Source organism: Oncorhynchus kisutch, unplaced genomic scaffold (assembly GCF_002021735.2).
Source record: "Oncorhynchus kisutch isolate 150728-3 unplaced genomic scaffold, Okis_V2 Okis01b-Okis20b_hom, whole genome shotgun sequence".
NCBI lineage: Eukaryota > Metazoa > Chordata > Actinopteri > Salmoniformes > Salmonidae > Oncorhynchus > Oncorhynchus kisutch.
In genome coordinates, this window is record NW_022261978.1 from 4082087 (window position 1) to 4098698 (window position 16612).

The following is a 16612-nucleotide window of genomic DNA, read 5'->3' on the forward strand; positions in this document are numbered from 1 at the left end:
CACACACACGCACGCACACACACGCACACGCACACACACTCACACACACACACACACACACATATGTACACACACACATGTACACACACACACACACACACACACACACACACACACACACACACACACACACACACATATGTACACACACACGTACACACACACATATGTACACACACACACACGTACACACCACAACTTACACACACACACACACACACACATACACACACATACACACACACACACACACATATACACACACATACACACACACACACACACACACACACACACACACACACACACACATACACACACACACACACACACACATACACACACACACACACACACACACACGCACACATACATATATCACACACACACACACACACACACACATACACACACACACACACACACACACATACACACACACACACACACACACATACATATATCAGACACACACACACTCTGGTCACCGTAAGGTCTACAGCATGTGTGTGTGTAAGGTGTGTGTGTTTTCTATAATGTGTGTGGGTGTGTGTAAGGTGTGTGTGGTCTCTATAATGTGTGTGGGTGTGTGTAAGGTGTGTGTGGTCTCTATAATGTGTGTGTGTGTGTAAGGTGTGTGTGGTCTCTATAATGTGTGTGTGTAAGGTGTGTGTGGTCTCTATAATGTGTGTGTGATTGTGTGTGTGTGGTCTCTATAATGTGTGTGTGTGTGAGGTGTGTGTGGTCTCTATAATGTGTGTGTGGTGTAAGGTGGTGTGGTCTCTATAATGTGTGTGTGTGTGTGTGAGATGTGTGTTGGTCTCTATAATGTGTGTGTGTGTGGTGAGGTGTGTGTTCTCTATAATGTGTGTGTGTGTGTGGTCTCTATACTGTGTGTGTGTGTGGTCTCTATAATGTGTGTGTGTGTGTGTGTGTGTGTGAGGTGTGGTGTTCTCTACCCCCTACAGGGAGCGTAGTGTTTGGTTGGGTCTCAGTGACGTGGACTCTCCAGGCTCGCTGCGCTGGGTGGAACGGATCGGAGGCGCTGGAGGGCGAGGGCGGAGGGAGAGACCGGTGCTACGCTTGGTTCGGGGGAAATTGTGTGTGTCTCTAGACCACACAGCTCTGCCCAGTCACACCCCTGCAGCACTAACGGGCCTAAGTCTTGCCGCAGTTTTAACAGCCCCCAAGGTAGGAGACTAGACCAACACACACAACACCACCACGAACGCTTAGCGTGGACCCCTCTGCCAGATGTGTATCTGTTGACTCTCCTTTACAGGCACTGCAGCCCCCCCCACCGCGACTATCTCTCACACTGTTACCCTTCTGTTACCCTCTCTGTTACCCTCTCTGTTACCCTCTCTGTTACCCTCTCTGTTATCCTCTCTGTTACCCTCTCTGTTACATACCCTCTCTGTTACCCTCTCTGTTATCCTCTCGGTTACCCTCTCTGTTTACATACCCTCTCTGTTACCCTCTCTGTTTACATACTCTCTCTGTTACATACCCTCTCTGTTACCCTCTCTGTTACCCTATCTTTTACATACTCTATCTGTTACCTTGTCTGTTACCCTATCTGTTACATACCCTCTCTGTTACCCTATCTTTTACATACTCTCTCTGTTACCCTCTCTGTTACCATATCTGTTGCATACCCTCTCTGTTACCCTCTCTGTTTACATACCCTCTCTGTTACCCTCTCTGTTTACATACCCTCTCTGTTACCCTCTCTGTTTACATACCCTCTCTGTTACCCTCTCTGTTTACATACCCTCTCTGTTACCCTCTCTGTTTACATACCCTCTCTGTTACCCTCTCTGTTACCTTATCTGTTATAGTGTTTTCTACAGTAGTACTACTAGGATAGTGTTTTCTCCAGTAGTACTACTAGGATAGTGTTTTCTCCAGTAGTACTACTAGGATAGTGTTTTCTCCAGTAGTACTACTAGGATAGTGTTTTCTCCAGTAGTACTACTAGGATAGTGTTTTCTCCAGTAGTACTACTAGGATAGTGTTTTCTCTAGTAGTACTACTACGATAGTGTTTTCTCCAGTAGTACTACTAGGGTAGTGTTTTCTCCAGTAGTACTACTAGGATAGTGTTTTCTCTAGTAGTACTACTAGGATAGTGTTTTCTCCAGTAGTACTACTAGGATAGTGTTTTCTCCAGTAGTACTACTAGGATAGTGTTTTCTCCAGTAGTACTACTAGGATAGTGTTTTCTCCAGTAGTACTACTAGGATAGTGTTTTCTCCAGTAGTACTACTAGGATAGTGTTTTCTCCAGTAGTACTACTAGGATAGTGTTTTCTCCAGTAGTACTACTAGGATAGTGTTTTTCTCCAGTAGTACTACTAGGATAGTGTTTTCTCCAGTAGTACTACTAGGATAGTGTTTTCTCCAGTAGTACTACTAGGATAGTGTTTTCTCCAGTAGTATTACTAGGATAGTGTTTTCTCCAGTAGTACTACTAGGATAGTGTTTTCTCCAGTAGTACTACTAGGATAGTGTTTTCTCCAGTAGTACTACTAGGATAGTGTTTTCTCCAGTAGTACTACTAGGATAGTGTTTTCTCCAGTAGTACTACTAGGATAGTGTTTTCTCCAGTAGTACTACTAGGATAGTGTTTTCTCCAGTAGTACTACTAGGATAGTGTTTTCTCCTGTAGTACTACTAGGATACTGTTTTCTCCAGTAGTACTACTAGGATAGTAGGGGTGTGTGTTTAAGTTCAGTCAACAGAGACATCTATTGTTACATCTCATCGTCTTCAGGGCTCTCCCTCTCTTCTCCTCCCCCCTCCCCTCCCCTCTCCTCTCCTCCCCCCTCCCCTCTCTTCCCCTCCCCTCTCTTCTCCTCCCCCCTCCCCTCTCCTCTCCTCCCCCATCCCCTCTCCTCTCCTCCCCATCCCCTCTCTTCTCCTCCCCATCCCCTCTCCTCTCCTCCCCCCTCCCCTCTCTTCTCCTCCCCCATCCCCTCTCCTCTCCTCCCACCTCCCCTCTCTTCTCCTCCCCCATCCCCTCTCCTCTCCTCCCCCCTCCCCCCTCCCCTCTCTTCTCCTCCCCCCTCCCCTCTCTTCTCCTCCCCCCCTCCTCTCCTCCCTTCTCCCCTCTCTTCTCGTCTCCTCTTCTCCTATCTTCTCTCCTCTCCTTCTTCAGGTTGACTATGTTATCGTAGGTCATTACGATGGGGAATATGAACATATTTTTATCATTTTCAATTGAAGTTTGATGCTGTAGAGGAATTCCTTGTTCAAAGAGTATTAATCTTCAGTAAATACTGTTCCCTGTTCCTGTCTTAAATACTGTTCCCTGTTCCTGTCTTAAATACTGTTCCCTGTTCCTGTCTTAAATACTGTTCCCTGTTCCTGTCTTAAATACTGTTCCCTGTTCCGGTCTTCCTCTCTGAAGATCTGAGGGGAATATAAGTGATGTCTCTCTCTCTCTCTCCCTCTCTCTCTCTCTCCCTCCTCTCTCTCTCTCTCTCTCTCTCTCTCTCTCACTCGCTCTCTCTCTCTCTCTCCCCCCCCCTCTCTCTCTCTTACTCTCTTCCCCCCCCCCCCCCCCCCCCCCCCTCCTCTCTCTCCCCCAACCCTCTCTCTCTCCACGTGCGTGTTCCTGATGCGGGGGTGTACCTGGTGGGCTTGGCGGTTTTTTCCCCACCCACAGACCTCTCTGTAGCCCCGCCCCCACACCGCTCTCCTCCCCTGAACCACCAGCCAGGAGCATAGAGGTGAGGAGAGACTCACAATGTCACTACACACACACTTTCACACTCTGTCTACACACTCATACAGTCACTCTAAAATATGTTTCTCTCCTCCTCCACCCCCTCTCACCCTCCCCTCTCTTTCTTTCCTTCCCCTCTCTCTCTCTCTCCCTCTCCCTCTCCCTCTCCCTCTCTCTCTCTCTCTCTCTCTCTCTCTCTCTCCTTCTCTCTCCTGTCCTCTGTCTCTCTCTCTCTCTCCCTCTCTCCTCCCCTTCTCTCTTCCTCTCTCTCTCTCTCTCTCTCTCTCCCCTTCTCTCTCTCTCTCTCTCTTCCTCTCTCCTCCCCTCTCTCTCTCTGTCTCTCCTCATCAGCTCCTGTTGTTCCCAGCGTTGGGGTTTGTTCAGGCAGGTCGTGTGTCATCTGTAGAGTTCATCTGTCAGGAGCTGTCCTCACACACTCAGCTTGTCCTACAGATCTACAGACCTCACTGTGGCCAGCACCCTGGACTAACCCTGCTGCTGCCTGGTGAGGACACATAGGTAGACAGACCAATAACACGGACACACACACACACACACACACACACACACACACACACACACACACACACACACACACACACACACACACACACACACACACACACACACACACACACACACACACACACACACACACACACACACACACACACACACACAGCTCTCTCTTTCTCTCTGCCAGCTCTCTCTTTCTCTCCCTCTGCCAGCTCTCTCTTTCTCTCCCTCTTTCTCTCCCTCTGCCAGCTCTCTCTTTCTTCTCTCTGCCAGCTCCTCTTTCTCTCCCTCTGCAGCTCTCTCTTTCTTTCCCTCTGCCAGCTCTCTCTTTCTCTCCTCTGCCAGCTCCTCTTTCTCTCCCTCTTTCTCTCCCTCTGCCAGCTCTCTCTTTCTTTCTCTCTGCCAGCTCTCTTTCTCTCCCTCTGCCAGCTCTCTCTTTCTTTCTCTCTGCCAGCTCCCTCTTTCTCTCCCATCCTCTCTCCTTCCCTCCATCTCTTCCTCTGCCTTTTGGCTTCCTGTCAGTGGAAAGTTTAGCTTTTAGTTTTGATGTTTTTCATCCGTCAAGACAGAAAGCTCAATAATCTGAACTGCTTGAGTTGTNCTCTCTCCCCCAACCCTCTCTCTCTCCAGTGCGGTGTTCTGATGCGGGGGTGTACCTGGGGGCTTGGCTGTTTTCCCCACCCACAGACCTCTCTGTAGCCCCGCCCCCACACCGCTCTCCTCCCCTGAACCACCAGCCAGGAGCATAGAGGTGAGGAGAGACTCACAATGTCACTACACACACACTTTCACACTCTGTCTACACACTCATACAGTCACTCTAAATATGTTTCTCTCCCTCTCCACCCCCTCTCACCCCTCCCCTCTCTTTCCTTTCCTTCCCCTCTCTCTCTCTTCCCCTCTCCCTCTCCCTCTCCTCTCTCTCTCTCTCTCTCTCTCTCCTTCTCTCTCCTGTCCTCTGTCTCTCTTCTCTCCTCCCTCTCTCCGTCCCCCTTCTCTCTTCCTCTCTCTCTCTCTCTCTCTCTCCTCTCCCCTTCTCTCTCTCTCTCTCTCTTCCTCTCTCCTCCCCTCTCTCTCTCTGTCTCTCCTCATCAGCTCCTGTTGTTCCAGCGTTGGGTTTGTTCAGGCAGGTCGTGTGTCATCGTAGAGTCATCTGTCAGGAGCTGTCCTCACACACTCAGCTTGTCCTACAGATCTACAGACCCTTCACTGTGGCCAGCACCCTGGACTAACCCTGCTGCTGCCTTGGTGAGGACACATAGTAATACAATAACACGGACAACACACCACACACACAACACACACACACACACACACACACACACACACACACACCACACACACACACACACACACCACACACACACACACACACACACACACACCACACACCACACACACACACACACAACACACACACAACACACACAGCTCTCTCTTTCTCTCTGCCAGCTCCTCTCTCTCCCTCTGCCAGCTCTCTCTTCTCTCCCCTCTTTCTCTCCCTCCTGCCAGCTCTCTCTTTCTTTCTCTCTGCCAGCTCCCTCTTTCTCTCCCTCTGCCAGCTCTCTCTTTCTTTCCCTCTGCCAGCTCTCTCTTTCTCTCCCTCTGCCAGCTCTCTCTTTCTCTCCCTCTTTCTCTCCCTCTGCCAGCTCTCTCTTTCTTTCTCTCTGCCAGCTCTCTTTCTCTCCCTCTGCCAGCTCTCTCTTTCTTTCTCTCTGCCAGCTCCCCTCTTTCTCTCCCATCCTCTCTCCTTCCCTCCATCTCTTCCTCTGCCTTTTGGCTTCCTGTCAGTGGAAAGTTTAGCTTTTAGTTTTGATGTTTTTCATCCGTCAAGACAGAAAGCTCAATAATCTGAACTGCTTGAGTTGTAAAACAAAGGCTGAAATGACAGATTAGGATGTCTCCAGTGCTTCATTTATAAATTGGGAGTTTCCGGAACCAAAAGTGAGGGGGGGGGGGGGGGGTTCTGGGGAGTTCTGAGATACCAGAATGTCTGAGAAAAAACAACACCTTTTATAATAAATCCATGCATGCATATCATCACATTTGCGTAGTGGTGTAGAGCAGTAGAGTAGAGGCACTTACACAGGTTGCCCACACTGGGAACATGTTGAGTAGTCGAGGGTCCGGGGAAAGCCTTTTATCAATACATTTCATGCAGTTCTGTAGATGACTGGAGACTGGCAGAATCTTTTTCAATAACTCACAAATAATTGAAATGACAGGCTACTTTGAAACTGACAAACTGAGAATCTGAGATCAATAAAAATCGACCTTGTCTTGAACCCATCAATAGTCCAGGTCTTGATGTGTGGAGGAAATCATAGTCCTAAAAATGCTTTCCAGTTTCACTGACTCACCTAATGATGCTCAGATCACTCACATGATGATGCTCAGATCACTCACCTAATGATGCTCAGATCACTCACCTGATGATGCTCCGATCACTCACCTAATGATGATCAAATCACTCCCCTAATGATGCTAAGATCACTCACCTAATGATGCTCAGATCACTCACCTAATGATGCTCAGATCACTCACCTAATGATGATCAAATCACTCCCCTAATGATGCTAAGATCACTCACCTAATGATGCTCAGATCACTCACCTAATGATGCTCAGATCACTTACCTAATGATGTTCAGATCACTCACCTAATGATGCTCAGATCACTCACCTAATGATGCTCAGATCACTCACCTAATGATGCTCAGATCACTCACCTAATGATGCTCAGATCACTCACCTAATGATGCTCAGATCACTCACCTAATGATGCTCAGATCACTCACCTAATGATGCTCAGATCACTTACCTAATGATGTTCAGATCACTCACCTAATGATGCTCAGATCACTCACCTAATGATGCTCAGATCACTCACCTAATGATGCTCAGATCACTCACCTAATGATGCTCAGATCACTCACCTAATGATGCTCAGATCACTCACCTAATGATGCTCAGATCACTCATCCTAATGATGTTCAGATCACTCACCTAATGATGCTCAGATCACTCAACCTAATGATGTTCAGATCACTCACCTAATGATGCTCAGATCACTCACCTAATGATGCTCAGGTCACTCACCTAATGATGCTCAGATCACTCACCTAATGATGCTCAGATCACTCACCTAATGATGCTCAGATCACTCCCCTAATGATGCTCAGATCACTCCCCTAATGATGCTCAGATCACTCACCTAATGATGCTCAGACCACTCACCTAATGATGCTCAGATCACTCACCTAACGATGCTCAGATCACTCACCTAATGATGCTCAGATCACTCACCTTATGATGCTCAGATCACTCACCTAATGATGCTCAGATCACTCACCTAATGATGCTCAGATCACTCACCTAATGATGAGCAGATCACTCACCTAATGATGCTCAGATCACTCACCTAATGATGCTCAGATCACTCCCCTAATGATGCTCAGATCACTCCCCTAATGATGCTCAGATCACTCACCTAATGATGCTCAGACCACTCACCTAATGATGCTCAGATCACTCACCTAACGATGCTCAGATCACTCACCTAATGATGCTCAGATCACTCACCTTACGATGCTCAGATCACTCACCTAATGATGCTCAGATCACTCACCTAATGATGCTCAGATCACTCACCTAATGATGCTCAGATCACTCACCTAATGATGCTCAGATCACTCACCTAATGATGCTCAGATCACTCACCTAATGATGCTCAGATCACTCACCTAATGATGCTCAGATCACTCACCAGTGACGTCCGATGTGTTTGTGCCAAAAGCCTCTCTCTCTCTTTACTATGTAAAACAATATTTAGAAGTTGATCAAATATTTTTCCAGCCTGCAGCAGACAGATTAGAGTCTTCTGTTTTCTGCAGGAGACATTTGCTTTCCAACCTGTGTTTCCCTTCATTTGAAATATTGTGAAAGGCCTGTTTTGTCTGCATGCTGTCGTTCACTGACAGATGTACATCCCTGACTGTAGGCCTTGTTATTGGGCTACACACAATCCACAGCCAGGCAGTTTTTCAAAAGAAACTATTGATCCTCTGTGGCTAAATGATAGACCTTCTCATGGTGTAGTAGGACAAACTGAATCATTTAATTTCTTTCTGAACAGACAGCCTTGATTCTGTAACTAAATAAATGATGAAATGCAATGCTGGACAGACGGGAGTTGCAGGCTCATGTCTATCAGAACAGAGAGGGAGAGAGAACACAGAAAGTGAATCTCATTCTAGTTCTGTGAGAGATTCAGGCTTGCTACTCACACAGCCATGGCCACGTGTTGGTCTCAAACAGGGTGAGATGTTGCAGGGCAGGATAATTAACGAAGAGGCAATTCAGATTAACTTTTTAACAGATAATTAACGAAGAGGCAATTCAGATGAACTTTTTAACAGATAATTAACAAAGAGGCAATTCAGATGTTCTTTTTAACAGGATATTTAACGAAGAGGCAATTCAGATTAACTTTTTAACAGGATATTTAACGAAGAGGCAATTCAGATTAACTTTTTAACAGGATATTTAACGAAGAGGCAATTCAGATTAACTTTTTAACAGATAATTAACGAAGAGGCAATTCAGATTAACTTTTTAACAGGATATTTAACGAAGAGGCAATTCAGATTAACTTTTTAACAGGATATTTAACGAAGAGGCAATTCAGATTAAACAGTCCAAAACGTAGAGGTGCCGGATCCTGTTCTGGCTCAAATTAAGCACTGGATGTTTCTGTCATGATGATGTTTCTGTCATGATGATGTTTCTGTCATGATGTTTCTGTCATGATGATGTTTCTGTCATGATGGTGTTTCTGTCATGATGATGTTTCTGTCATGATGATGTTTCTGTCATGATGATGTTTCTGTCATGGTGATGTTTCTGTCATGATGATGTTTCTGTCATGATGATGTTTCTGTCATGATGTTTCTGTCATGATGATGTTTCTGTCATGATGATGTTTCTGTCATGATGATGTTTCTCATGATGTTTCTGTCATGATGATGTTTCTGTCATGATGTTTCTGTCATGATGATGTTTCTGTCATGATGATGTTTCTGTCATGATGATGTTTCTGTCATGATGATGATGATGTTTCTGTCATGATGTTTCTGTCATGATGATGTTTCTGTCATGATGGTGTTTCTGTCATGATGATGTTTCTGTCATGATGATGTTTCTGTCATGATGATGTTTCTGTCATGGTGTTGTTTCTGTCATGATGATGTTTCTGTCATGATGTTTCTGTCATGATGATGTTTCTGTCATGATGATGTTTCTGTCATGATGTTTTTGTCATGATGATGTTTCTGTCATGATGATGTTTCTGTCATGATGATGTTTCTGTCATGATGATGATGATGTTTCTGTCATGATGTTTCTGTCATGATGATGTTTCTGTCATGATGGTGTTTCTGTCATGATGATGTTTCTGTCATGATGATGTTTCTGTCATGATGATGTTTCTGTCATGATGATGTTTCTGTCATGGTGATGTTTCTGTCATGATGATGTTTCTGTCATGATGTTTCTGTCATGATGGTGTTTCTGTCATGATGATGTTTCTGTCATGATGATGTTTCTGTCATGATGATGTTTCTGTCATGGTGTCGTTTCTGTCGTGATGATGTTTCTGTCATGATGTTTCTGTCATGATGTTTCTGTCATGATGATGTTTCTGTCATGATGATGTTTCTGTCATGATGTTTATGTCATGATGATGTTTCTGTCATGATGATGTTTCTGTCATGATGTTTCTGTCATGATGATGTTTCTGTCATGATGTTTCTGTCATGATGATGTTTCTGTCATGATGATGTTTCTGTCATGATGATGATGATGTTTCTGTCATGATGTTTCTGTCATGATGATGTTTCTGTCATGATGGTGTTTCTGTCATGATGATGTTTCTGTCATGATGATGTTTCTGTCATGATGATGTTTCTGTCATGGTGATGTTTCTGTCATGATGATGTTTCTGTCATGATGTTTCTGTCATGATGTTTCTGTCATGATGATGTTTCTGTCATGATGATGTTTCTGTCATGATGTTTCTGTCATGATGATGTTTCTGTCATGATGATGTTTCTGTCATGATGATGTTTCTGTCATGATGTTTCTGTCATTATGATGTTTCTGTCATGGTGATGTTTCTGTCATGATGATGTTTCTGTCATGATGTTTCTGTCATGATGATGTTTCTGTCATTATGATGTTTCTGTCATGGTGATGTTTCTGTCATGATGATGTTTCTGTCATGATGATGTTTCTGTCATGATGTTTCTGTCATGATGATGTTTCTGTCATGATGATGTTTCCGTCATGATGATGTTTCTGTCATGATGATGTTTCTGTCATGATGATGTTTCTGTCATGACGACCCCGACTCTCCTCCCTCCAGGATGCGGTGGTCTCCTATGTCATCCTGTGGCTCTTTGTGTCTCCATGGATCCCAGCACCTCCACCCCTTTACCATCAACGTCCTGCCCTCCTCCCCAGCAGTGGTGCCCCTTCCTGGGCCGCTGCCTGCCCCTAGCCAGCCCCTGCCACCCTGGATCCTGTGCCAACTGTACCCAGGCAGACACTCTGCCACCCGGGGCGCTGCGTCCCAGCTACAGCCTGGTGGATGAGGTGGTGGTTACACTGCCTGCTGGACCTGTTACACACATACTGGTGAGTGGATGGGCAGACACACACGCACACACACGCACACACACACACACACACACACACACACACACACACACACACACACACACACACACACACACACACACACACACACACACACACACACACACACACACACACAATGATGAAAGAACAAAACACCTACAGTGATACACACAACTACACACAACAAAGACAACTAGTACATTTAAAACAAACTCTCCTCCTCTCCTTCCCCCTCAGGTGAGGGACCGTGTCGAGGACCTGCTGGTCTCCCCCGGCGACATCATCGGCCTGCAGCACGACGCTGGCCCCGCCTCCCTGCTCCGCTGTGACCCTTCACCCCAGTCGCCGTGGCGACAGCCAATCCTGGCCCTCAACCAATCTGACTGGCTGTGGGCCAACTCCAACCAATCAGAAGGTTCCGTGGACCTGGACCAGAGCGTTGAAATAACCCTGGAGGATGTTCGAGGAGGAGTCTGGGCTGCGGACGTGGTCTGCCCGATCAGGGTGCTCTACGTTGGGCATAGTGAGACCCAGCTACAGGGGTCCCAGCTCTCCTCCGGCCTCCCCCAGCCGGGGCTCTATAGCCTGGAGGTGACCTCCGACGACCCTGCCTTCCCCGTCATGGCGTCATGTCCCATCCGCGTGGTCCCTCCCCTGGGCCTCACCGTCCTCCACCCCCCCTCTCAGAACGGAACCTACTACTTCAGGTAATGTGTTGCGTTGTGTTGTGTTGTGTTGTATTGCGTTGTGTTGTGTTGGATTGGATATTCTGTTTATTGTAAGATATTATCAGTACCCTTTCACCTGGTCAAATTCCTGGTACATGTGAAATAATGCACTTGGCAAATACAAATGATTGTGATTGTGATCCAGGCCCAACCAGACGGTGGTTCTGCTCCGGGTCCACTCTCAGTACGGAGCCAAAGCCCACTGGCAGGGAAGCAACCAGAGTGTCCTCTTCCAGGACCACTGCCCCCCTGACTTCCTGCCCACTGTGGGGGAGTGTAGAGGGGCAGGCAGGGCAGGAGAACCAGGGAGAGGCGGGGGGAACCAGAGCCACAGTCTGTTTGCGGTGATAGATCTGGGGCTCGGGGAGGAGAGGGGGCCGGTGGTGGTGAATCTGTCAGCACACAGGTCAGATATCTCTATGATTCTATACGTCCCTACACTGAAACAAGGGTGCGTTCTAGAACATGAAAGGGATCTTCGGCTGTCCCAATAGGAGAACCCTTTGGGTCCATGTTCCACAAAGGGTTCTACATGGAACCCAAAAGGGTTCTACCCTGGAAACAAAAAGGGTTCTACCTGGAACCAAAAAGGGTTCTGCTATGGGGACAGCATCGAACCCTTCTGGAACCCTTTTCTCTAGGAGTGTATCTACATACAGTATATCTACATACAGTATATCACATACAGTATATCACATACAGTATATCTATATACAGTATATCACATGTAGTATATCTACATACAGTATATCACATACAGTATATCTACATACAGTATATCACATACAGTATATCACATACAGTATATCTACATACAGTATATCACATACAGTATATCACATACAGTATATCACATACAGTATATCTACATACAGTATATCACATGCAGTATATATACATACAGTATATCACATACAGTATATCACATACAGTATATCACATGCAGTATATCACATACAGTATATCTACATACAGTATATCACATACAGTATATCACATACAGTATATCACATACAGTATATCACATACAGTATATCTACATACAGTATATCACATGCAGTATATCTACATACAGTATATCACTTGCAGTATATCTACATACAGTATATCACATACAGTATATCACATACAGTATATCACATGCAGTATATCACATACAGTATATCTACATACAGTATATCACATACAGTATATCTACATACAGTATATCACATACAGTATATCTACATACAGTATATCACATGCAGTATATCACATACAGTATATCTACATACAGTATATCACATGCAGTATATCTACATACAGTATATCTACATACAGTATATCTACATACAGTATATCACATGCAGTATATCACATACAGTATATCTACATACAGTATATCACATACAGTATATCTATATACAGTATATCACATGTAGTATATCTACATACAGTATATCACATGTAGTATATCTACATACAGTATATCTATATACAGTATATCACATACAGTATATCTACATACAGTATATCTACATACAGTGTGATTGTATAGCCAGTATATTAGTCTGTTAGGGAAGCTAACACAAGTCTTCAAGTCTCAATTTTGCTCATCACGTGTGTGTGTGTGTCCACAGCGAGGTGACGGAGGCCAGTCTCAGCCTGTTGGTCGGGGTGGAGGAACCTCTGAGAGGTCTGGTGGTCCAGCCTCATCCCAGACACAGAGTCCTCATGGAATCAGTCGTGGTGAGTTCAATGTGTGTGTTGGGTGTGTTTGTGTTGGGTGTGTTTGTGTTAGGGGAGTGTGTGTGTGTGTGTGTTGGGGGTGTGTTGGGTGTGTTTGTGTTGGGAGTGTGTGTGTGTGTTGTGTTGTGGTGGGGGGGGGGTGGATGTGTGTGTGTGTTATCTCCTCTCTGTGTGTGTGTGTGTGTTATCTCCTCTGTGTGTGTGTGTGTTATCTCCTCTGTGTGTGTGTGTTATCTCCTCTGTGTGTGTGTGTGTGTGTGTGATCTCCTCTCTGTGTGTTCCAGAGCTATACTGCTGCTGTAGAGGGAGGTTCCAGCCCAACCTTTAAATGGACAGTGGATGATAAGCCCTACTTCACCTACTACAACACCGTGCTGAACATCATATACCAGAACCCAGCTGTCTACAAACTATCGGTGAGACACACACACACACACACACACACACACACACACACACACACACACACACACACACACACACACACACACACACACACACACACACACACACACACACACACACACACACACACACACACACATATACACACAATACAACATAGATGACACTGATATGGGCCCCTGCCTTGGTTGATGCTGGTTTGGAGTCATAACAGAGTCAACAGAGTCATAACAGAGTCATAACAGAGTCAAGAAAGTCATAACAGAGTCATAACAGAGTCATAACAGAATCAACAGAGTCATAACAGAGTCATAACAGAGTCAACAAAGTCATAACAGAGTCATAACAGAGTCATAACAGAGTCAACAAAGTCATAACAGAGTCATAACAGAGTCAACAAAGTCATAACAGAGTCATAACAGAGTCAACAAAGTCATAACAGAGTCATAACAGAGTCAACAAAGTCATAACAGAGTCATAACAGAGTCAACAGAGTCATAACAGAGTCAACAGAGTCATAACAGAGTCAAAATAGAGTCAACAGAGTCATAACAGAGTCAACAGAGTCATAACAGAGTCAAAATAGAGTCAACAGAGTCATAACAAAGTCAACAGAGTCATAACAGAGTCAACAAAGTCATAACAGAGTCAACAGAGTCATAACAGAGTCAAAATAGTCATAACAGAGTCAACAGAGTCATAACAGAGTTAACAAAGTCATAACAGAGTCAACAGAGTCATAACAGAGTCATAACAGAGTCAACAGAGTCATAACAGAGTCATAACAGAGTCAACAAAGTCATAACAGAGTCAACAGAGTCATAACAGAGTCATAACAGAGTCAACAGAGTCATAACAGAGTCATAACAGAGTCAAAATAGTCATAACAGAGTCAACAGAGTCATAACAGAGTTAACAAAGTCATAACAGAGTCAACAGAGTCATAACAGAGTCATAACAGAGGCAACAGAGTCATAACAGAGTCATAACAGAGTCAACAAAGTCATAACAGAGTCAACAGAGTCATAACAGAGTCATAACAGAGTCAACAGAGTCATAACAGAGTCATAACAGAGTCAACAGTGTCATAACAGAGTCATAACAGAGTCAACAAAGTCATAACAGAGTCAACAGAGTCATAACAGAGTCATAACAGAGTCAACAGAGTCATAACAGAGTCAACAGAGTCATAACAGAGTCAAAATAGAGTCAACAGAGTCATAACAAAGTCAACAGAGTCATAACAGAGTCAACAAAGTCATAACAGAGTCAACAGAGTCATAACAGAGTTAACAAAGTCATAACAGAGTCAACAGAGTCATAACAGAGTCATAACAGAGTCAACAGAGTCATAACAGAGTCATAACAGAGTCATAACAGAGTCAACAGAGTCAACAGAGTCATAACAGAGTCATAACAGAGTCATAACAGAGTCAACAGAGTCATAACAGAGTTATAACAGAGTCAACAGAGTCATAACAGAGTCAACAGAGTCATAACAGAGTCATAACAGAGTCAACAGAGTCATAACAGAGTCATAACAGAGTCAACAGAGTCATAACATAGTTATAACAGAGTCAACAGAGTCATAACAGAGTTATAACAGAGTGATGAAGAACTTGAAATGTCACCCATGGAACTATCCAATTGGTACCTTTTTGTAGAGCTCAATTGGTTGGTACGTTGTCAAGGAGGGCGGTCACGTGTGGTTTGAATCAGAGGAAGACTGGTTGGATCTCGGTATGGGGACTGGGACAGTAGATGAAGACTGGTTAGAACTCTGTATAGGGACTGGGACAGTAGAGGAAGACTGGTTAGAACTCTGTATAGGGACTGGGACAGTAGAGGAAGACTGGTTAGAACTCTGTATAGGGACTGGGACAGTAGAGGAAGACTGGTTAGAACTCTGTATAGGGACAGTAGATGAAGACTGGTTAGAACTCTGTATAGGGACAGTAGATGAAGACTGGTTAGAACTCTGTATAGGGACTGGGACAGTAGAGGAAGACTGGTTAGAACTCTGTATAGGGACTGGGTCGGTAGATGAAGACTGGTTAGAACTCTGTATAGGGACTGGGACTGTAGATGAAGACTGGTTAGAACTCTGTATAGGGACAGTAGATGAAGACTGGTTAGAACTCTGTATAGGGACAGTAGATGAAGACTGGTTAGAACTCTGTATAGGGACAGTAGATGAAGACTGGTAGAACTCTGTATAGGGACAGTAGATGAAGACTGGTAGAACTCTGTATAGGGACTGGGACAGTAGATGAAGACTGGTTAGAACTCTGTATAGGGACAGTAGAGGAAGACTGGTTAGAACTCTGTATAGGGACAGTAGATGAAGACTGGTTAGAACTCTGTATAGGGACTGGGACAGTAGATGAAGACTGGTTAGAACTCTGTATAGGGACTGGGATAGTAGATGAAGACTGGTTAGAACTCTGTATAGGGACTGGGACTGTAGATGAATACTGGTTAGAACTCTGTATAGGGACAGTAGATGAAGACTGGTAGAACTCTGTATAGGGACTGGGACAGTAGATGAAGACTGGTTAGAACTCTGTATAGGGACTGGGATAGTAGATGAAGACTGGTTAGAACTCTGTATAGGGACAGTAGAGGAAGACTGGTTAGAACTCTGTATGGGGACTGGGATAGTAGATGAAGACTGGTTAGAACTCTGTATAGGGACAGTAGATGAAGACTGGTTAGAACTCTGTATAGGGACAGTAGATGAAGACTGGTAGAACTCTGTATAGGGACAGTAGATGAAGACTGGTAGAACTCTGTATAGGGACTGGGACAGTAG

General features: G+C 44.9%; 1 protein-coding gene across 1 annotated transcript in view; it reads left to right on the forward strand.

Moving 5' to 3' along the window:
- Nucleotides 1-3590: 3590 nt before the first annotated feature.
- The window catches only part of LOC109885561 (polycystin-1), a 105184-nt gene continuing 92162 nt past the window's right edge, over nucleotides 3591-16612 (forward strand). The window contains 7 exon segments of the mRNA XM_031811054.1: nucleotides 3591-3732; nucleotides 4080-4233; nucleotides 10665-10936; nucleotides 11177-11646; nucleotides 11813-12073; nucleotides 13287-13395; nucleotides 13680-13811. Of these exon segments, the coding sequence (XP_031666914.1) occupies nucleotides 10709-10936; nucleotides 11177-11646; nucleotides 11813-12073; nucleotides 13287-13395; nucleotides 13680-13811 (1200 nt within the window). The 5' untranslated portion in view covers nucleotides 3591-3732; nucleotides 4080-4233; nucleotides 10665-10708.